The following is a 24,073-nucleotide window of genomic DNA, read 5'->3' as shown; positions in this document are numbered from 1 at the left end:
ACATTCTTTTTATGATGCTAAACTGGTCAACAAGATGAATTCTGGTATTTGTTGAGTTTAAAAAAAATCATGAGAATCCATCTGGCCTTGTATTTGAACTCCTCCACTTGAAGCTGATGGCACCCTCCCACCCAACCTGAAGAGGGCACCACCTTTTTCCAATCGAGAACTGCGTCTTCGAATTTGGAGAATCTGATTTTCATCCAACCTCTTCACACTCCGCCAGAACTACCCCAGTGCACGTTGCAGGTGCTGGTTCGATCAGGACAACATCATCTAAGAAGAGCAGAAATGAGATCCTGTGGTTTCCATAACTCGACCCCTGACTTCTCGTAAAAAACCAATGAATCGGTGTCAAAGGGCAGCCCTGTCGAGTCCAACATTCACTAGAAACAGGTCTGACTTACAAGAAAAACAATAAAATGCATGTGTAAAATATCATTTATTCTGATGAAGTTTATATTTTTATTCCAGTGTATAGATTGTGGTGAACTCATTTGAACTAACTTTTGAAAAAAACACAAAACTGTCCTAGTCCTGGTGCGTCTCCTGGGCCTGTATGAGGGTCTGGGCCACAGCCTTGATGAGCAGGAGGAGCGCAATCACCGCTGTCATCCCCGTGTACCAGGTGATCACCATCCAGAGCGCGGGGTAGAAGTGAGGATGGGACAGCACTGACTGGCCCTGTCCCAGATGAGAGTGCACCAACACGCGGATCTGAGCTGTCCGTCGCCCCTGGAGCCAGCAGTAGTACACGCCTGCAGCGAGAGGAGTCAGCAATATCACAATGTGTCAATCAGATAGAAGCAGTTACATTTTATTTTTCCCATAGTATATAAAAAAAAAATAATAATAATAATAAAATTGAAATTAAAAAAATAATAGTGTAGTGTAAGTGTATGTAAATTCTGTTTCTGAGACCTTTTAATCTGCTAAGTTATTAAAACATTTCACCAACTCTTGTGTTTAAAATGTACTTAAAGGTCTAAGTTTTTGGTTGAGTGTCCGTCACCTGCTTGTTTCTATGGATACGTCACTGCTCTGCCTGGAATGTTCCGCAGTATGGCATTAAACAGCCCTACCTGAACATTTATTAGATTACACATGGTTTTGTGGCTTAAAAATACCTAGAAAAACAGGCATTTTGACTGTGAGCGGGGTTGCCCCTCCCCAGATCTGACCTGGAACTTTGTCTAGTTTGGTCTCCATGACGATAGAAAGGTTTAATACCGTGAAATACTGTGAAACATTCCAAAGAGAGCAACAACATCTCCATGAAGAAATACATTTGACGAACCCGTTGTTCCCAAGTTACACAATACACCTTTAAAAGAACTGTTTTTGAAAAGTCTATCAGAAAAATGAATGAAAAATTAACTTCCTGAACCGGAGTGGACAACATTTTCTTTTAGGCTCAAATAAAAGTAATTGTGATTCTGAAGATTTACAGTAAAATCTCGAGTATACTTATGTTAACTGTGGTTTAGTGAAATGAGTCTATCCTCCTTCATGCACTTACATAAATGCAAATATCTCTGAGGTCTGAAGGACATCACCTCACCTGAGTCGTGAGCCTGTACCGGGTTGAAGACCAGATGGTGTCCTGTGTCTATGCTGATGCGGGGGGTCTCTCCTCCAGGGGCCGCTGTGTGTTCCCGCCTCAGGATAGGAGAGTCCTCTCTGTCCCAAGCCACAGCCAGGTGGGGTTTGGCTCCAGGGCACCCAATGGTCAGGATGGTATCTGCCCGATGAGTCAGGTAATACACTTTGACCCCTACAGGCCGGTCGGTAGAACTGCAAAGAGATATGTATTGTTAGTAATTTCCCAAGTAATTGTCCAGTTAAAGCGTCGGTCTGGAATTTTGGACATAGGACATCATTTCCTAGTGAGTCAGAATGTTGGAGACGTGTTGAGATACTTTTTTAAATATTCCATCCAGTCATCAGAGTAATAAAGTCAGACAGAAAATGGTGTATTGTCTGTATAAAGCTCTTTTGCTCATGCGTAAAATGTCTTGAATAGGATCAAAACAAAAAGCACTGGTATTTTATAGAGCCACCTTTTTGCAGAGATCTTGCCACTATTACTATTACTTACTCAAACTTTATTAATCCACAAAGGGAATTAAAGGGACAGTCCAGAATTTTGGACATAGGACCTCATGTCCTAGTGAGCCAGAGTGTTGCAGATGTGTGGAGACACTTTTTAAAATATTCCATCCAGTCCTTGTATTTGCAGAAGGTCGCTGGTGCTAGGCTAGTGCATGTCAATGGCCATAGTTATCCTGCCACTAAAAACAGTCTTACCCACTGCACAAAACACAGGAAGTAAATCTATTATTACACCAGATTGTCGATGTAAATGTCTGCGTTGATGGAATAATTACCTCCGCCAAGGAGGTTATGTTTTTGCCGGCGTTTGTCTGTTTGTTTGTCTGTTTGTTTGTTTGTTTGTCTGTTAGCAACATAACTCAAAAAGTTATGGACCAATTTTGATGACATTTTCAGGATTTGTTGGAAATGTGAAAAGGAAGAACTGATTTCATTTTGGGGGTGATCCGGAAGAAATCCTGGATTCTGGATCACTTTGAAATTTTAGTTAACATTGTGGTAAATGGGGCCAAACATTTGGTTTCTCAATATCTCGGTTAATTATTGAACCAAACCCCATGAAATTTGACTCAGGGATGGACAATGGGATCCTCTTTCATATTCCAAAGGCTGATCCGGATCTGATCCAGAAGACTGATTTTATCGCAATTTATGTAAAAAATGGGGGTAGTCCTTGGCGGAGGTCTGCGCTCTCTGAGTGCTTTTCTAGTTTTAGAAGTAAAACCAACCTTGCATTTGAAGGATTTATGTCTGAGCAGCAGCAGCGAGTTGTACTTCCTGATAGAAAGCTTGGCAGCGGCGGACCTAGCACCTATCTTACCGGCAAAGTAAAATTTCGCTGCTGCTGAGAAAATAGTCCCTCAGCATACGACGATTCATATGATGCATCAGCGACCTCTGCAAATAAAAGGACTGGATGGAATATTTAAAAAAGTGTCTCCACACGTCTCCAACACTCCTATGTCCAAAATTCTGGACTGTCCCTTTAATTCCCCTTGTGGATTAGTAAAGTTTGTGTAAATCTTAGAGTTGTAACGATATCCAAGTCTCACGATACAATATCGTCACCGTATGAGCCTCACAGTATGATATTTATTGCAATATTGTGGAAAAGCTCACGATATGGTGGCGAGGCTCACGATTATGAATGTAACAATATCCAAATCTCTCGGTACGATATTTTCACGATATTTATTGCGATATTTTGTGGAGGTTAACAAATTTTTTTTACCGGTTGCTGCACCGTAACTCTTCATTTAAACAAAGAGACTAGTAATTCGATATATTGTGATGTCCACGATATTATTGTGAGAACTCTGACGATACGATATCACGATAATTCTGTTATTGGTACATCCCAAGTTAGTCTAAGTCTGCATTAAACCATAATAGTGACAAGACGTGAACATCTCTGCAAAAAGGTGATGAAGCGATGAAAGCGATGGGTGACACCAGTGCTTTTTGTTTTGATCCTATTCGAGACATTTTACGCACCAGCAAAATTATACAGAAAATACAGGGTTTTCTGTCTGACTTTATTACTTTGGATTGGTACTTTGTCACAGCTGGAGAACGGTCGCTGCTGCTGCACAGTTGTCCTGGGGCAGACTGATGATGGACTGACATTATTTGAATTAATGATGCCCTACACTTGTAATGCGCTCGAAGCCTCTAAAAGCACCACACTGTCATCTTCAGCCACTCCTGAAGCCACAGTCGTCCTGGGGCAGACTGAAGGAACGGTGCTGCCCCCAAACACCCATCAATCCTCACGCACGCACCACATTTATACAAGGCAAGGTGTGTGAAGTGTCTTGCCTAAGGACACGACGATCTGACCTGCAGGTTGGGGGACAAACGCTCCAACCACGGAAACACTGTTAATCTATGTATCATTTGTTCAAAATAAAACAAAACAAAAAATCTTAATTATTTGTCTCCAAAACCAACATGAAAAAACGGATAACGATTAATTTTTTTCTGTTTTCGATTTTGTGTTTAAATGAATAATGGAAAAAAAAACAAAAAAAAAAAACGGATAACAGCTGTTTCCTGTTTCCATGACTTAAACTGTGATGAAAGATTTTTGAGCCGCGTATGGACTGAACCAGGACTAAACCGGGACTGAGTGTCAGGGCAGGCCCGGAGGTGTGCCCTTGTAGACTGTCAGGTGATCAGGGCTGAAACCAGGACTGAGACCAGGACTGAGACTAGGACTGAGACTAGGACTGCAACCAGTTTAGTCGTGATTTATTCCTGGTTTATTCGTGGGTCATTTCTGGTTTAGACCTGGTTTAGTCCTGGGACCAGTCCTAGTTCAGTCCCTGTCTGGTCCCGGTCTCAGTCCTAGTCTCAGTTCTGGTCTGGTCCCAGTCTGGTCCCAGTCTCAGTCCTGGTCTCAGTCCTAGTCTGGTCCCAGTCTGGTCTCGGTCTTAGTCCCGGTCTCAGATCTGGTCCTGGTCTGGTCCTGGTCTGGTCTCAGTCCCGGTCTCAGTCCTGGTCTGGTCTCGGTCTGGTCCTGGTCTCAGTCCTGATTCAGTCTGGCATTGCAGTTTAAGTGACGAAAATGGGAAAACGGCCGTTGTCTGTTTTGTTTTTTGTTTTTTTCCATTATTCATTTTAAACACAAAATAGAATACTGAAAACATGAATCACTGTCTGTTTTTCATTTTGGTTTTGGAGACAAATAATGAAGAAAATTGTTTTTTGTTTTTCTTATTTTTGGTTTTATTTTGTAAAACAAATAAACTAATAACGTAGATAACAAACTAATAACACAGATTCCCTGTTGCCCCATTGAAATCACGAGTGTGTGAACTTTTATACTTACCCGTATCCAAGGAAAGCCATGAGCGACGTCACTTTGGATGGCGGAGGAGGTTGTGGTGGACAGACCTCCTCACACGCCCTGACCTCCAGCACCGCCCCCTCGTTGCTGATTGGTCCGAACACCCTTAGCACCGCCCCCGAGCCACAGGATGCCACAGTCTGATTGGCCAGTCTGTAGCGCACGTGCAGGTAGGGGGAGTGCACGTAGCAGAGCCCCACTCGGACCTGTGACGGGGAAAAACGAGACACTGTCAACACCAGAGCCAAATACATAATGTACTTTAAACATCTAAAAGAGCCTGTGTCCTTGTATTTGAGCAAAAGTTATCTTGAGTCCAGCACAGATATCCTGCATAAACAGCTCTTGAGGTCAAAACACGCCTGCTGTGTACTGCATTTCACTGTCCAAGAACCATTAAGTGCACCTTCACATGCTAGTTGTTTTTAGCAAATTCTGCTCTGGCCTCTGAAAGTTTTGAAATGCTGAGAAACTCTTACAAACTCTTATAAAAATTAGGATGTCAATGTGGGAAAGTGTCAAAATCAAAGTGGGACCTGTGGGACAAACTCAGCCCTCCATACTAGACTATTTTGATCCCCCTAAAATACACTATTCTTAAAGATAATTTATTGATAAACATAAGGTTTTATGTGAAAAATATTTAAAGGTTTGGCTCTTTGACTGCTGATCTGTACCATATTTATTGGACTATAAGTCGCACTTTTTTCATGGTTTGGGTGTTTCCTGTGACTTTTACTCTGGTGCGACTTACATATTAAAATTTTCACACTGACAGCCACAAGAGGCTCTAGGCTTGTATGTCAGTATCTGCTACCACTGTACCGCTGTCACTTCACCCTCTACTGCTGAAAACAGTAACTGAGCAGCAGAAAGAAAGTTTGGAGTGAGGGACTGGTGGGAAGAGGGGATGGAGAACAACCGGGAGGATGCACCATGCAACTTTCCTGGAAGTCATTGGATGGATCGACAACCCTGGACGTCAGTCACATCCAAAACCATCCTGTCAGGATTCAGAAAGGTCAGAATAATTCTAACTGGAACTGACGCTGAGTCTGACGACAGCTACACAGAAGAGGAAGTGGTGCTCCGTCACAGAGTTGCTCAGAAGTGACGAGGATGAAGAATTCAATGGATTTAGTGATGTGGAGTGAGAGGGAGAGTTTGATAAACTTGTTCTATTCTGTTGTTATAGTTTATCTGAAGAACTGTTCATATGTGACGTTAACAGTCTGTTGTTCTCTGTTCTATTGTTTTTACTATAACTTGCCTTTCAAGATGAAATGTTGGTTCCTGGTCTCTGATTTTACAAAATACATTTTCCCCAAGAAGTGTGACTTATAGTCCAGAGCAACTTATATTTGTTCTTCTTCATTATGTACTTTTTGGCTGGTCTGACTTATACTCCGGAATGACTTGTAGTCCAGAAAATACAGTATTCATTTTGGCCTATAGAGGAATAAAGTTTGGGCATTGCTCTAAATGAGGTAAGTGATGTATAACCCTGAACCACTGCAAAACATTATTTTCACACTGTGAAGTTTTGGGTCAGTTTGTTCTCATAGAGCTGGGTTAAATGAGTTTACTCTTTTAAAATTCAATTTTGTGTTTTTCCCAAAGAGAATATTATAAAAGCAGCACAACATCTGACTCACTATAATAAAGTATAAGAACCCAAAATAAAGAGCTCTGAATGATCTGAACGGTCTGGCTCACCCCTGATTCAACTCTCTGTCTGAAAGAAGCGGATTTAAAAGACACACTTTTTCCTTTTACTGTTTTAGAAATTGGTAATATAGATTTAACACATTAACTTTTTTTTCTTGTATCATATAAGATTTAAATACCCTTCATAACTTTCTTTATCCATTTAAAGGTCCTGCATAATTTACTCATGATGGATTTTTGCATTATTAATCTCTCATACATCTTCAAAGCTCAAATTGCTCTGTTCCACCTTGTGATGTCGTGCACTGGTGGTTTTCAAGTTAGTAGCTCCTTTTATCTTCAGTTCAGTCGAGACGTCTAAATGGTAAACGGTCACATTTTTATACAGTGCTTTTCCACCTTGGAGGCACTGAAAGTGCTTTATGACAAGGAACCACTCACCCATTCATACACCAGTGTACTCAGACACTAGGGGCGAGGTGAGTTAAGTGTCTTGCCCAAGGACACAATGACAGCATTCATCTGTGGGAGCTGGAATCACAACCTGTGGGTCGGTGATCTGAACGCTCAGTCAGTGATGTTCATGTTTAGAGCGGGATTCAAACCACCAATCTTCTGTGGACACACACTCTACTGTCACCCTGAATGATTCTATTGAAGGTGTATGGAGTTTAAAAACACAGTGGAACACTTCTGTATTACCACATGACATCACAAGATGGAACAAAGGCTACGTTCAGACTGCAGCCTGAAGTGACCCAAATCAGATTTTTTGGCCCCGATATGACCTGTATCTGATCTTTTAATGACAGTCTGAACGACACAGATCCGATTTTTTCAAATAAGATCCAGGTCACTTGGATATGTGGTCCTAAAACCGATACATATCTGATCTTTTGACATGCGACTTCAGTCTGAACGACCAAGGCACATTGATCCGACCTACACTTTATCAACAAGCGACAAATGTAAACAAACGTTCTTCTCGTCATACGAAAATTGTTAATGAAATCCGTGTCACTGAAGTGAAGCACGTCACTATCCCACCAGTCTCGGCTACGTCTCCGCATCCACACGTTCCTTTCAACAAACTGCCCCACAAAACATCACGGCCAAAAACCTCGTCCCTCTCCTTCTCAGTCTCCTCCTTAAAACAAGTAAGTTGTACATGTTCTGGCTCCGGTACGAGAGGATCGTTAAAATCTCCAGGTGCTCAATGCTCGCGTCCATGTTTGGACAACTTCCGTAAACACAGAGACGCTCACTGCGGTTGACTTTGTCGTGTCCTTCAGTGCACATGCGGGACACTTTTGGGCCGTTTACTGTTCACACTGGAGATCACATACAGGTCACATTTAATAGGAAATGTGAACGATCTCGCAAAAACATCGGATTTCACAAAAAAAATCAGAATTGAGCATTAAGCTCTGCAGTCTGAATGTAGCCGAAGTGTTGCCTAATGATCTCTTATGCAGGGTTTGTATATTAAACATGGGTGAATGAATCAAAACACAACTCCAGGTCTGTTTTTTGTGAGGAAACAACATTATAACATGGCTATAAGCTCAGAAGAATTCATTTTGCATGATGTAGAACCTTTTAAATTGGACTAGGCTCATTATCTGGTTTTCCTGGCATTAGAAAATTAAACACTACCGGTCAAAAGTTTTAGAACACCACACTTTTTCTAGTTTTTTACTGTTCACTGTTGACCAAAACGTATTCTAAACTTTTGATTCATGAAAGTGTCCACCTTTGGCAGATATAACAGCTGAACACACTCGTTCTTGTTCTTTTTACAATAGAAATCAAATATTCTTCAGAAAGTTCTTCCCAAGTCTGTTGCAGAAGTTCCTATAAATGTGTGGCACTTGTAGGTTTCTTGACTTTCACTGTTCTGTCCAGTTCATCCCAAAAAGCCAGCTCAGTGGGGTTTAAGTCTTGACACTGTGCTGGACACTCCATGTTTTCAAGCTAAACCATCTTGTTCTTTTTTCTTGAGGTAGTTTTGGCAGAGCTTGGATTTGTGTTTTGTATCTTTTATCTTTATTTTAACCTCTGCCTGTTCAGTATTTACCTTTTTACCATTTTCAAGCTCGTTCATTGGACTTGCACGACTTGAATTGCAATAAATAACTGGAAAAATGAGCTTGTTCTAAAAGTTTTGACTGTTAGTGTATATTAATGAGATTTGACTCTGACCTGCTCTCCGGGTCGTCCACAGCGGTCACACACAGACCACGGCTGGAAACTGGTGAAGGTTTGATACAGATGGGCAGAGCTGGACTGACGCCTCCTTCGTCTGGAGCTGCTGGACAAAAATAAATGGATAATTAGGATGCTCAGAAGGCATAAATGTAAGTGAGGAATAACTTTGAACCACCGCAAACTCTTTCGAAACAAACTACTTTTGTTTTTCACATTTTAAGACAGTAAAACTCAGGGCCTCTAAATAGCTGTCTGAAGAGAGAAGTTATTGGAATGTGTAAAACTACAAATATGGCGTCAGTATCATGGATTGGGGTTAGTCAGTATGATATAATTAAATTCTTCCTCATATTGATCAATCACGCTTCTAATTCAAATTTTATGCATTAAAAACTAATAAAAAATCCTTCCAATATTAGTTTCTTGAAAATACACAATACAGACTTTTAATCACTGCAATTTAACACAAAGACTATGCACATTTCTTCCTCCAAAGTCATTCGTCTGCTCCAAATCAAAAAAAAATATATATATATACATGATTATATATGATTCATCAGCCGGTTTCACTTCGTGGAAACCTCGCAGCATTAGGATTCGTTCGGTCGACGGTAGGCGGGTTCTTTTTTAAATTTAACCAATTGCTGTTATTTTGTCGTGACGTATGTAATGCGCCGCTAATGAGGCTAATTGGTATATTAAGCTTTTCCCAAATCCAGTAGGAAGAAGGACAATAACGTCTTTCACCTTGATAAAATTTACCAAACATTCTCTTTGTTCTGGCTTTAAATCCTCGATCTTGGGAATTGTTTCCAACACAGAATGTGTAACTCTTCACTGACTGACTGGTGCCTGCACTCACACTTCCGGGATTCTTGCAACCCGTCTAGTGTATTCCGATTCCTGACCTAGTCGCTGGAGAGAAATTAAATTGACCGGAGCCTGGCTAATCCATCTGCTCCAAATGAAAAAATATATATATACTGAAGAAGAGAAGAATTGAATGTGGACCTCTCCATGAAAGACGACATTTTGTGTTTGTGTCTGATATATAGTTATAATCTATGACACCCGTGTATCATTATCTTATAATTTGCACATTTTAAATCAAAATATTCACCTAAAATGACTGAATATAAAGTCCTAATAAAAGAAACAAGCTGACTTCTGCTTGAAAAAATGGTGGTGGGAGCAGACTTCGCCGTAAACATAATCACAACAAAGAATCAGCACCTCCAATGGACAGCTGCAGATCACACTATCACGTAGCTGATTACATTTTTTAAAACGTGTACCAAAATTGTTACGCGATAGTGACAAATCCTCAGTGTGTCACCGATTCAGAAAATAAAATTGGTGCACAAAGTAAGCACAGAGAAGTGGGCGTATATCGGTGTTGGTGAAAACTGGAGTTGATCGAAAATAAGCGATTCCTCAAAGATTCCTCAAAGATACACGAATCACTGCAAATACAACTTCGAGTCAGTAAATAGTGAGAGGAAACAACTCTCAAAAGTCGATTTGCATAATAGGTCTGATTTAAAAAGACCGAAGCTGCTAGAAAGACATGTATCTGGATGAAAACTGTATCCAGTTCACGGACTTATTCTGGATTATTACAAGTCTACAGTTCGTAATCGATGTGTTTACCTCTTCATTGACCAAACGTGTTCAAGTGAGTAATAGAGTCATTTTATTTCCACTGAAATTCCGCCATGTTTCCTGGGAGCCAACAAGACAGATGATGCCTGTTTGCTTATCTCCACACAAATACATGAAAATATGAATGTACTTTATGGAAATGATCAGCCATAATTGGGCGTTCCTGTCACTGAACATCTTTTCCCTGTGTCGGAAAATCAATCGAGCATCTTTGAATAGGAAGTCTGCGGGGACATATAGACTATTGAGTTTTGCGGTCCTGGTTAGAGTCTGTAATGCAGTAAATTACCCGTTAGAAGCATTTGGTCATTGTTCGATTAAACTGTACCCAAAGGCTCACCCTCTTTCTTATGCCACATTTTTCGGACTATAAAGTGCACCGGATTATAAGGCGCAATATAATAACGTTGAATTCTCTTATCTATTTTATAAGGTGCATTAAGTGAAACAAATGGACGCCACTTGAGACTGATCCTTATCCCAGGTGTCCACGATCCATTCGCATATCGTGGCGTAATTCGCCCAGCGTTGCCTCATGTCATAGTGAATGTGGATTATGAATGTGAATGTGGGTGGATAATTTAAGTTTGTTTTTTTATTTTCTACAAAGAGGACTCAAATTTACATTGACTAATAATATGTTTAATGCAGCTTTGTTTACGTTTTACAGAAACAAAACTTAAAACCACATGACTAATTTGCATAAACTATAAGCGCTGACAAAAACAGCTCACTCCTTGTACTGCTGATGCGGTCAGTTTCTGTTGGACTCCGCAAGTCTCCTGACTACTGTAGCTGTAATGCTCCAACAATCCATCAAGCGGTGCGGCTTCGTATCTTACCAAAGTCGTACTAAAACATTTTAACAGATTTTTCAGTACCGAGTACCACATAAAATTGATTCGAGGTCACAACCAGAATTAATACATAAGACGCACCAGATAATAAGGAGCACTTGTCGATTTTTGAGAAAATGAGAGGATTTTAAGTGTGCCTTATAGTCCAAAAAATACAGTAATCCTCTCAATTTCTTGCGGATAAAATGAGTAGCTCAGTTGCATTTTTGTTTTGTAAAGGGAACTCACTGGAAGAAAAAGGCTGGTGATCCCTGATGTATAGCTTTTCTGTGTACATCTGGTCATAAACAGCTTTGGAAAAATACTTTGACAACGTAGTTACGGTACTCAAAATTTGTATTCAAAATATGTATTCTCTATTTGGGTTGTAACGATATCCAAGTCTCACGATACGATATCGTCACGGTATGAGTCTCATGGTAAGATATTTATTACGATATGGTGGGGAGGCTCACGATTAGGGATGTAACAATATCCAAATCTCTCGGTACAATATTTTCACGATATACATCTCATGGTACGATATTTATTGCGATATTTTGTGAAAACTGTTAATATGCTACTTTTTCCTCTTAAAATGCCTTGACATACAATCCAAAGACTTAAAAGTGCTTAGAACTGTTATTTTTTCTTGTAGTCTACACTGACATGGAGCAAAGGATCATGGTCTATGTAGTTCCCGCTGTCTTTTTGTTAGCTATTACTGCACCATAACTTTTAATTTAAACAAAGAGACGTGTAATTCGATATATTGTGGTCGTCCATGATATTATTGTGAGAACTTTGACGATACAATATCACGATATTTCGGTTATTGTTACGTCTCTATTCTCTATACATGTAAACAGTTACTTCCCAACACAATGGTCATAGAATATTTGTATTATTTGATCTGATTGTAAGGTTCTTTATACTATATTGTTTTATTATATGGGCATGAGTCTAATGTATGTAGATTGCCATGAGTTATAAAATGACCAAATAAATGAATGTCAAACAACTTTGCTTCAGGTTCCGCCAACTTTGTAATTTTCCCGGCTAATAAAATACACATTGAACTGATTGCATTAAGATTCAATTATTCATTCATACAATTGTTGCTTTGTTAATTGTTCCAGTCTCTTCTGAGCTGGTCTGATTGGCGATGCACAATGTAACCCCGGCTCTAGCACCAGCAGCTTTAATTTATTTTAGAACATTGATTGCATTAATATCATTAATATGTTCCAATCACTTTAATAATTTAATGTCATTCAAAACAACAACAGAAGTTTTGGCAGGGTACTTTTGAATCCTGGCTACCTTGCTACTTCTGGACTCTGGGAACAGTTGCGTAGCCATTTGGCTCTAATGTAAATCCCTGTGGAGGTTTTTGCAGAGAAAATTGATAAATACAGACAGATTAGTCAGTGGACAGCAGTGATGCTCGGGTCAAACTGTAGGATAACTCAGTGAGGAGAAGTACAGCAGGCGTGGGTCGGGTCCAAACACTTCGTTGCTGTATATATCCTGTGAGTGCGTATGCAATTTCAGACGGGTTCTAAATAGTGTATTTCATTGTGAAAAACAAGTTACTTCAAAACTGTAAAGCATTATTTATGACTTGTTACTGTCATTTCAAAGTAATTTGTTACATTACTGTATATAAAATGTAAAACATTACACGACTATTGCAGAACTTTAAGTTACTCTCAACAAAATAACTGAGCGAAGATGCCGAACTTTTGCGCCGTATATGGACTGAACCAGGACTAAACCAGGTCTGAACCACAGCTGAACCAGGACTAAACCAGGGCTAAACCAAGTCTAAACCAGCCCTAAACCAGGACCAAACCAGAACTAAATCAGGTCTAAACCAGGTTTTAACCAGGACTAAACCAGGTCTAAATCATGACCAATCAGGATCAGGCATTGGCTGCGATTAGCCCCATGGAGCGTGGAGTTCTGCACCGGTCCTTTTGCCTGCAGTCACTCGACGGTGTACACGGGCGAACCCTCGGGCCCGTCCCAACATTCAGAACCGTAACGATGGCGTTTCATCGCTGCTGATATTGTGGTGATTTTAGCAAATTTGCAGTGACTCACAACTCATTAGTTTTAAAGTGCAAAGGACAGCAACATTGAGCCTGCGGGGGTTGGGTTGTATTGTAACTCAGGTCCCACAGCTCTCTGTCACCGCTGGACAGAGAGCTGTGGGTAGATGTCACATGTTTAACACTTTACAAATGAGCTGAATAATTCACCGGAGAACACTTTTGTTCTTTCAAAAGGCAGGTCTGTGTGCAGTTTTGGAGCCTAATAAAAATTAAATATATAAAGCTCACAAGAATCAATTTTGGCTACATTCAGACTGCAGCCTGAAGTGACCCAAATCCGATTTTTTCACCCCTATGCAACCTGTATCTTATCTTTTAGTGACAGTCTGAACGACACAGATTTCAAATGTGACCCAGGCCACTTGGATATGTGCTCCTAAAACTGATCTCCGATATCTGATCTTTTGACATGCGACTTCAGTCTGAATGGTCAGGTCACATTCATCCCACCTACACGTCAGGCTCAGAGTCTAGTCAGTGGAGGGAAAGCGAGGTTTGAGGGGATCGCTGTATTCAGGGCAAACTGGAGGGGTCTAATCAGAACCGGGTGGTTTTTGAAATGATTGCCAAAGAAATGTCCGAGCGTGGCTACAGGCGGTCCTGGCTCCAATATCAACGAAAAATAAAGATTCTGCGAGCCAAATACAACTAGGCTAAAGACTCAAACAAACAAAGCGACCGTAGATGTGTAACCTGTCCATTTTACGAAGAACTGGACCGGATTTTGGGAGACAAACCCAGCGTTTAGGCGACTTCCGTAAACACTGAGCTGCATGTGACGTCGTTGTGTCCTCCAATGCACGTGCGGGACACTTTTGGAGCATTTAAAGTTCACACTGGAAATCACATACAAGTCACATTTAATTGGAAATGTGAACGATCTCGCAAAAAAATCCAAATTGAGCATTAAGCTCTGCAGTCTGAACGTAGCCTTTGAGAAATATAGTTCCTTTAAAAGCTAAACATTGGTATCGGCAAATCAATTATCAGTGACATTTTGGATGTGGATTTCGGCTCAAAAAATCCATATCCCTAATCATAATCGCTATGGAAACAATCCTAATTCCGCGGCATTCTGAAACCCGCGCATAGAAGCTGTTTGTGTGTTTACTGGGCTATTCATTTATAATTCATGTCTTGTTTTTTATGAGAGCGAGGTTGCACAGACATTGTTTATTTGGGTTGTGTTCTTGTGAAGTATTGTGCAAACAGTGAATAATTGGATGGATTTAAAAGGGCGGTGATGACATAATTTTGCAGTTCATTGTCATTCCGAAGCCCAGGTCTGGAGTAATGTACGTCTCCGCTGTGAAGGTCACTGTATGGTAATGGCCCGCTCCACACAGCAGCTCCTCACTCAACATTTGGGAACATAATGTCAACTCCTGAGGTTTTATATTCTCAATACCAAAAGTTTTATTTAATATGAACTTATTTGTTTGGATAAAATGGATTATGTGGATTATTAAAGGTACTGGAATATGCAAAATTGAGTGTTTAGTCATGTTTTAATGTTGTTACCTCAAGCAAAAACAAACCTGTTTTGTTTCATTCACATGTTTAAGTAAATCTTTTTTATTATTAGTCTGTCTACATCTCCACAGCTCAGAATGCTCTGACTGGGACTGAGACCAGGACCAGACCGTGACTGAGACCGGGACCAGACCGACACAAGAGCAGGACTGAGACCAGGACTGAGACCGGGACCAGACTGAGATAAGATCAGGACTGAGACCAGGGCTAGACCAGGACTAAACCGGGACTAAACCAAGACCAGACCGGGACTCAAACTGGGACTCAGACCGTGACTGAGACTGGGACAAGATCAGGACTGAGACCGGGACCAGACCAGGACAAGATCAGGACAGAGACAAGGCCTAGACCAAGGCCAGAGCAGGACTGAAAATGGGACAAGATCGGGACTGAGACCAGGACTAGAGCGGGACCAGACCAGGAGAAGATCAGTACTGAGACCAGGATTAGACGGGGACCAGACCGTGACCAGAACTGAGACTGGGACCAGACCGGGACTCCAACTGGGACTCAGACCGGGACAGAGATGGGGACCAGACTGGGACAAGATCAGGACTGAGACCAGGACTGAGACCTGGACCAGATTGAGGCAAGATCAGGACTGAGACCACGACTAGACTGGGACTGAGACCAGACCGGGCCCAGACTGGGACTGAGACCAGGACTAAGACCAGACCGGGCCGAGACTGGGACTAAGACCAGGACTGAGACTGGGATCAGACCGGGACAAGATCAGGACTGAGACCAGGACTAGACCGGGACCAGGCTGGGACTGAGACCGGGACCAGACCGGGACAAGATCAGGATTGAAACCAGGATTAGACCGGAAAATAGTTGTTTTTTCATTTTCTTATTTTTGTTTTATTTTGAAAAACAAACAAACGAATGATACACGGATTCAGAGCGAACAGAAAACAACAACAAGAGCCCGTTGTCTTTTTGAGGTTGCGTCTAACCCCCAGTGGTTATTTCACGCGCAGGTCACAAATTTGTCCTCACACACAGAGATAATTTGGCCGCTCGCAGTTAATATCTACACGTGTGAAATAATACAATACGCCAAATGCATGTTTTATCGTGCGTGTGTATTATGGAACTATTTTGACGCTGTAGTGTGGAGTTTAAAAACACAGTGGAGCACATCCTGTATTACGTGACATCACAACATGGAACAGAGTGTTGTGAATGTTTGAGAGAAGAACTAAGAACACTAAATATTCAAGGTTTGTGTGTTAAAACATGTGTGAAGGAAACAAAACCCATCTCCGGGTCTGTTTGTGATGAGGAAACAACATTATAACAGATCAGAAAATAGTAAAAATGGTGAAATACGGGTCCTTTAATGTGATCTTTTCTCACCTGTCAGTAAAGGTGATCCGTCGTGCCTCTTGTATGTCCAGGTCGTAGGCGTAGAAGAAGTCCCTGCGCTCGGAGCCGCAGATGTAGATCCCGGAGTGGGCGGGGCTGCTCCTGAACACCAGGAGGCTGAACAGGCGGATGGACACGCGCCCGCTCAGGTCTGCGCTGTGAGGGAGCGCCCCAGGATCCACCACCTTCAGCCCGTGGTCATCAGAGAGGACCTGAGTCTGCTCCGAGCTGAACGAGGGCTTTTTGTAGAACCACACCACCGACTGCACCTGACAATGAGGACAAATGTGGACAAAACACAGATAAGTTTGTGTGTATAATAATAGTTAATAAATAGACTAAAGTAAAAGCCTTATTTTTCTAATTACAACAGTTACTTTTTATTGTTTTCCAGTAATCTTCCACAGTGCAGCATTAAACCTATTCATCTATTGTGCATTTATTCAGTTAGAAGTGTTATGCTGAGTTCAGACCGCAGAGTTGAAATTGTGCCAAACGCTTTAACATTTGAAGGCAGATGCTTGAAACTCATTAACGCTCTGAATTGCACCAAAGGTTCAATTTTAAACTCTGCCGTCTGTCGCATGAATGATTGAAAAGTGCCCGAAATGTTGGACTAGACATATACTTTATTGATCCCAAAGGAAATTGAAACTTAGTCTAGACACGCATCACCCATAGACTTTGCATGTAAACCTAATGATCCGTGAAGTTGTTTATGTTATAAATTTGATGCTTTTGTTCTTAAGATGATTATCGGGAAGCAGAATAATGGTGAGTTCGATTATCCATCCGTCTCCCACTCAGATCTCGAATATGACATCAAGGTTTCACGTGTCCGACTTGGAGAAAAATGTGGACGGCACCTGGAAAGTTGTTATGGTTGTTGTTTATCTTCTCTTCTTTAGCAACATCCGCTTAAAACAAGTCTTTGTTCAATACTGGCCTCACCACAAGCCCAACTACCAGACCCACAGGCAGTGATATGGACGCAGTAAGGTAATGTAATAAGGTAATAAAGATATGAGTGACTGAAAGTGTTTAAACCACCAAAACATCCAAACACAATGAAAACAGTTAATACTTAAAAGTGACACTGGGCGCAGTTGTCTTGGATTCTGTCACGGAAACCTTGCTCGGTCTCCAAGTTCTTCTGAGTTCCACCTTCCGAGGAAAAAGGGCCGTGTGAGTGGGTGTCGCCAGTCAAAGTCCTCGAACCTCAGAGTCAGTTGGATAATCAAATGCACCATAAGTTTGGGGTGCCAGTTTTAATTTTGAAATCCAGTTGGTTTAAATCTAAAATTCCTCTCTTTGATCTGAATGGTCACTACCTAAACCCCTTGCCAGGCTGGCGCCACCTAGTGCCTCCGCTCAATTTAATTTCTCTTCAGCGGTCAGGTCAGGAATCAAAATACAATAAACGGTTCACACAAAACCCTGGAAGTGCAAGTTCAGGCACCAGCCAATCAACAAAGAGCCATATATTCTGTGTTGGCAATGATTCCTGAGATCGAGGATTTAAAGCTGGAACAAAGAGAATGTTTGGTGAATTTTATCAAGGGGAAAGACGTTATTGCCCTTCTTCCTACGGGATTTGGGAAAAGCTTAATATACCATTTAGCCCCGTAAATGACAAAAAGTACCCGCCGACCGTCGAGCAAACGAATGCGAGGTCAGAGAGTTTGTACAAAGTGAAACAAAGTAAAACCGGTTGATGAATCAGGCTACTAAACCCCAGCACCTACAGCCAATCATGAATCAGTGCTAGTGCAGCCTCTGCAGCTCAGAGAGGGAATTCTGGAGGTTCTCCCCACAATATTGTCCATCTGCGACAAACGATTTCTGATGGTGGGAAAAAGATGTGGCTCAAAATGGTAGCTGACAAGTCTCTCAATAAACTTTCTCTAAACTTATAACTGTTGTATGACCAAAGACACACTACAACTGACACTTTGGAGTCTTACTCTCCTAGTCTAGCTCTCCTCCCTTTGTAATGAATCTTTGTGACCAACAGTAAAGACCAGCGCTCTGCAGTAATAGCAGTGTTAACACTAAATTTAGTATTTAGCAACTTAAAAGAATGAGAACTTCGCACATCAGTTACTTGAGACGGGTGCGTTGGAGGAGGGGGAGCAGACCAAGAACAGAGTACAGAGTAAAAACCCCGCACACCGTCTTACTTGCAAAATGTGAGATTTATGAGGACCAGTGAGATTTATTAGAACCAACAGTGCAACGTTTCGCCCAGTTTTTGGGACTAGGCCTTTCATCAAGAACCGAAACGTTGCACTGGTCGTCCTAATAAATCCTAATAAATTTTGCAAGACGGTGTGTGGGATTTTTCTCTATCTGAAATCTCCATTGGTTTAACATTAGAGTAAGAGTAATCTTTAGTCCATGACAGCCCAGCCCTGTTAGCTCAAACTGTCCTGTGTAATGTTGGCTCTGTGAAAGCATAGCAGGTTAGAATACCTCTGGAGGTTTGCAGAGGCAGGGCAGCTCCACGGTGGCTCCTGAGACGTAGGCGGCGTTCATGAATGTGAGAAAAGCCGGACATGCAGTTTGGGCAAAGATGTCCTCTCTGTCCTCTGGTGCTTCGTAACTCCACACCACAAGAGGGATACAGAGCAAAAATAGTCCTGTGCTCCAGTGCATTTGTCTGAAGGATGCAAGAAATTTCAAAACATAACAAGTTTGATTTGAATCAGATTGGTTGCTGTGAGGATCGAGGGAAATGATTCTGCATTCTTGAGGAAAAATCCTGCACCCCAAATTCTGTACTTGACATCACCTGCTGTGTGAATACAAAAATCACCTGAATTTGTTAAGGGCCCATATTTTTAAGGGCCGTTCACACCAAAGCGTCAAAAAACGCCTTGACGCCTCTATTTGGACGCCTTTGCATTTGAGTTTAGACGCCCCCGACGCGCGTCTTTGACGCCGTGAACAAACGGGACAAAAATACTTGACGCGCGTCCGTTGCCCTGGAAACAAGAGCCCGGTCCCGGTCTTTTCCCGAAACAATATCAGACCAGACTGAGAGAGTGTTTTTATGACATAAAACATCAGCGGAGGAGATCGGGTCGACGACTGGGGCGTGTTTATATTTATACTCCGCTAATGACACTGGATCAGTCCCGGTCTAGTCCTGGTCGAATACCGGTCTAGTCCTGGTCTAATCCCGGTCTAGTCCCGGTCTAGTCCTTGTTTAGTCCCGGTCGAGTCCTGGTTTAGTCCTGGTCCGGTCCTGGTGTAGTCCTCGCGATCGGCTCGGTGATTGTGGCGTATATATTTAATCTCCGCTCATGTTGGTGGTTCTCGTTCTGGTTCTCGGGTCTTGCTTCCTGATAATAACGTCGCTGCGTCACTGGATACTCGTCCCTGATTGGTTGACGCGGCGCGTCTGACGCGAAAAGTTCAGCATTTTCAACTTGACGCTGACGCTTTGGTCGCGCGTCCACATAGACTTTACATAGAAAGTGGACGCTTTGACGCTTTGGTCTGAACGGGCCTGTATATATATATAATCCATATGATCATTGTGTTATAATGTTTGTTTGTCAAATATATCCATGAAGTTGTGCTTTGTTTTATTCACTCATGTTTAACGCTCAGACCCTGCATATTTAGGCAGAGTTCTCTTAAACTGAGGGCCTGTTTATGTTGTCCCCGTGTAGTAGGGGTATGTTGTGTTGTGCTTCTGAAAACAAAAGAACCACTTGAGTGATTTCTCACTGCTTCCTTCATGCACACTTTAATACAATGAAGAGAAGGAGCGCGAAATCACCCAAGTGGTGCGCGAAGGCATTACCAATCACCAGATCATCGAATCCCAGGCTAAGCAGTCGATCACAGATATCATGGATGGTACTGAAAAATAAACTAACATAAACGTTTTAATAAACTTTTAACTCTTTTTAAACTGTTTTTAAGGCTTATTTAAATTTATATTTATTAATATTTATTACAAACCTTTTTATTGTTTTTAACTTATTAACATGGGGCATATACTACTAATCTAACCTATCACATTTACATGAGAACAACAAAATATTTTATCAGAAGAGCCTTTCGTTTAGACGGTAATGGCATTTTTGGGGCTTAAAACTACAAAAATCTGAAACCACCTTCCAGAGTGGAAAAGCTGAATCCGCTCTGTTGTAGCGTTTTCGTCTACACTGCCCAAGACGCAAAACTCTGGTCAGATCAGCTCATGTCGCGTACATTTACGTCACATACATCACCACCTAGCGTCACCACCGAGCCGCCTGGCAAGCATACCCAATTCCACACACTTTTGCGTCACCGAATGCACTTGGGGTGTGCAAAAATATCAAAATATCGATATATCATATCGTTTAATGTGATGATACAGTATCGATATCATGGACTGCTGTATCGATAGACCACCAAGAGTATTTTTTGGTATATTTTAGTAAATTATTTTGTTAGAGCGCTACAGTTTTCTTGCTTGTTTAGAGGAAGAAAACCCGTTTATGTGACACATTTGACATTTTCACTGTTTTGATGAATAAAATGTTTGTGTTTCATATGAACTTTGCACAAGAAGTGGTTTAACAAAGACTTTTAGTATCACAGTCAAGATTTAGCCTTTATTTTGTATTGAAACGTATGGAATCAATTTGAAATATATCGTATCAAATCAAAAGTGCACTGTATCGGGATATGTATCGTATTGTGGCCTATGTATTGAGGTATGTTTCGTATCGGCAACTACTTAATGATACCCAGCCCTAGTATGCACGCAGACGTGGAATAAAAAGTGAAGACTCGATGCCACTTTTACGTCTTCTGTTCAGACCGTCATCATATAAAGTCAAAACACTTCGTTTTACCATATAGTATACATGTATACAGGGAGTGCTCCACTGTGTTTTTCAATTGCTTATGCACTCTCGCTAAAATCATTTGGATGATTTCAGCCCTGCTAAAGCTAAAGGTAACTGGTAACTTAAAAACTATTTTCAGCTTGATGAGATGTAGAAAAAACTAATAACAGAGGATTAATAATAAAGATTACTTAAACGTGCGAATAAAACAGAATACGACTCCAGGTATGTTTTTGATTAGGTTACAGCATTATAACATGGCTTGAAGCTTATGAAGACCGTTAAACATTTGAGCTCTTTGTCTGAACGTTACAACATTTATAGGTTTACTGTCAGTTGGCCCCGCTGTGAGGATAATTCATTTGCTCAAGAAGACTCCGAATCATAGAGCGAGAGTGAATGTTCTGACCTTTTCCACCCTTCCCCCTTCTGTGGACCTCCTCTCCACATGGATGTGCCCTGTCTCCAGTTTACAAGTGTTTCTCATATCTGACATAAAAACAGGAAACTCATCCAATATGAAGACGAGAACTGCATGACTGTGTTTAAAAAAAAACAACAAAAAAAAACCAAAAAAACTCACAAGCATGAAATCACTCTAATTAAAGGTCAGACCATTGAACGGGTCAATCCTACAAGCACCCTGAGACCCTCATTGACACGAAATTGATCTTTGATGAGAATAGTCAGGGGGTTTGTGAAAAGGGTCAACAGCGAGTACATCATTTGAGGAAATAATTTCACTTCTATCAAACCATAACAACTATATTTGATCATGCTTTTATGAAAACTATTTTATTTTTCTCTTTAGCATCATGGTCCGTAGAGGAGAATCTTCAGACCAAGTGTAGTGACCGAGACATGTGTACGTTTTTTCTTGAGAGATGCTAATTGTTTTGTAATGTGATATTGTGTGATTTTACTGTTTTGTATTGAAATGTATGGGATTGTGTTGGATGACAATGGGATTTCATACTAATACATAGTTTTTCATACTAAAGCAGTAAATGTTTTGCAATAAATATGAGTTTACATAAGTCTTAAAAACAGTTAAATAGAGTTAATAGTTTGCTAAAATGTTCATTCTATTTTATTTTTCTGTAATGTTGCTTTTATTTTGTTCAAGGAAACTAATCATATCCTTAAATCGACCACTAAGCCTTGGATGATTTGTTTTAGTGACTGATAATAGCCTTCACCCACCACTTTGGGGATTTCGATTTGTTTCTCCTCATTGCATTAAACTTCTGCATGAGAGAAACAACATACACTCACTCTTGTGGTTCTTTCTCCTTGTTTCCAGGTGAAGGATACCAAATGTTGTATGCATGTAGTATATGCATTGTTGGGACATTTATCTGTTGGGATGGCATGTTGAAGTGAAGCTGGGGAGATGTTTTGTTGCTTTGTTTGAGAGGTTGGACTTGCATTTTGTTCTGTTTTTTGATAAAGCATGTTACCTCCTGTCCCAAGACAAATTTCTCCCATGGGAGACAATAAAGGATTATCTTATCTTATCTTATTCTGCAATGTGGACTTGTGCTCCGCCATCTTGTACCCACACAAGCTAATGTTACAAAGCCACATGTAAAATACTGTTACATTTATATTCTATTGCATTAAACTTCAAACAAAACAAAATATAATAGACAGTTCGCAAAAACCCCAGAAGTGCAAGTTCGGGCACCAGCCAATCAGCGAAGAGACATACATTCTGTATTGTCAACGATTCCCAAGATCGAGGATTTAAAGCTGGAACAAAGAAAATGTTTGGTGAATTTCATCAAGGGGAAAGACGTTATTGCCCTTCTTCCTACGGGATTTGGGAAAAGCTTAATATACCAGTTTGCCCCATTAGCGGCGCATTACATACGTCATGACCAAATAGCAGCAATTAGTTAAATGATAAAAAGTACCCACCTACCGTCAGGTGAACGAAATCAAAGGCTGCAAGGTCAGACAGTTTGTGAAACGAAGTAAAACCGGCTGATGAATCAGGCTTTTAAACTTCTGCATGAGAGAAACAACATGCAATCACTCTCGTGGTTCTTTTTCCTTGTTTTCAGAAGTGCAACATTCCTCATTTCCAGGGGTACGCAGTGCTACAAAAACAGAATTCACTTTTCTGAACAAATTTTAAATTGCATTTTGTGCTTGTCATGATCACAAATTTTGAAGTGAGATATATTGTTAAAACATTTGTACCGCAGACATAATATCCTTAAAGCAGGATTATACTTCAAAAACTATCCTAAAGGTACACGACCATGCCACAAAAATGGAATATGATAAAAATATTTATTGACGATGGATTGATGTCAAAGCTGGTAGGAGACTCTGGATGGGGGCTCTGTCTCACGTGGTCAACCCAGATGATTCTGGGGAATTGAAGGAGAGGTTGAGCTGAGCTGGAGAGGAGCAGGGGGAGGTTGAGGCATGGTCCTGCTCCTGATTCTCAGTCCACATAGTTTTAAAAAAACATGCAATAAATAAATTCATCCCTGTACAGCTTCAATCGTATCGTAGAAACAGCTGAACAATAACAAAAAATTTCCCACTGGTACAAAGAAAAGTCCTCATGCTCAATAAATATTGACCCCCAAAAACAATTGAACGATAAGTCAGTGTAATAATTATCCACCTTATTCCAGAAGTTGCTGTAGTCTGTTTGGGTTGTATTATTTTGTATGAGGCTGCTGATCTTGACAGCAAATAAGTTCAATATGGATGATAAAGCCGTTTAAAGGGCCCATCTCATGCAAAATCAACTTTTCAGAGCTTTTTACCTTCTAAGATGTGTGGGCCTTGTATATGTCACTGAAGTGGTTTTAATACTGATTCGGCATTTTTTTAAACAAATTGCAGTTGCAA

The 24,073-nt window shown here is 40.9% G+C and overlaps 1 protein-coding gene across 1 annotated transcript; it reads right to left on the bottom strand.

Annotated features, from left to right (window-relative positions):
- Window positions 1-531: 531 nt before the first annotated feature.
- Window positions 532-23,668, bottom strand: LOC110163478 (Ig-like V-type domain-containing protein FAM187A). The gene is given in 7 exon segments (XM_055165677.1): window positions 532-758; window positions 1,562-1,794; window positions 4,943-5,166; window positions 8,831-8,936; window positions 16,317-16,621; window positions 18,825-19,011; window positions 23,562-23,668. Coding segments are annotated over 7 exon segments (1,389 nt in total).
- Between the last annotated feature and the right edge of the window lie 405 nt (window positions 23,669-24,073).

The sequence above is a fragment of the Boleophthalmus pectinirostris genome, unplaced genomic scaffold (assembly GCF_026225935.1).
Source record: "Boleophthalmus pectinirostris isolate CB_2022bp ecotype Guang Dong unplaced genomic scaffold, ASM2622593v1 HiC_scaffold_8, whole genome shotgun sequence".
In the NCBI taxonomy this organism is placed as follows: Eukaryota; Metazoa; Chordata; class Actinopteri; order Gobiiformes; family Gobiidae; genus Boleophthalmus; species Boleophthalmus pectinirostris.
The sequence above is the reverse complement of the archived record's forward strand: the minus strand, read 5'-3'. Positions and strand labels throughout refer to the sequence as shown.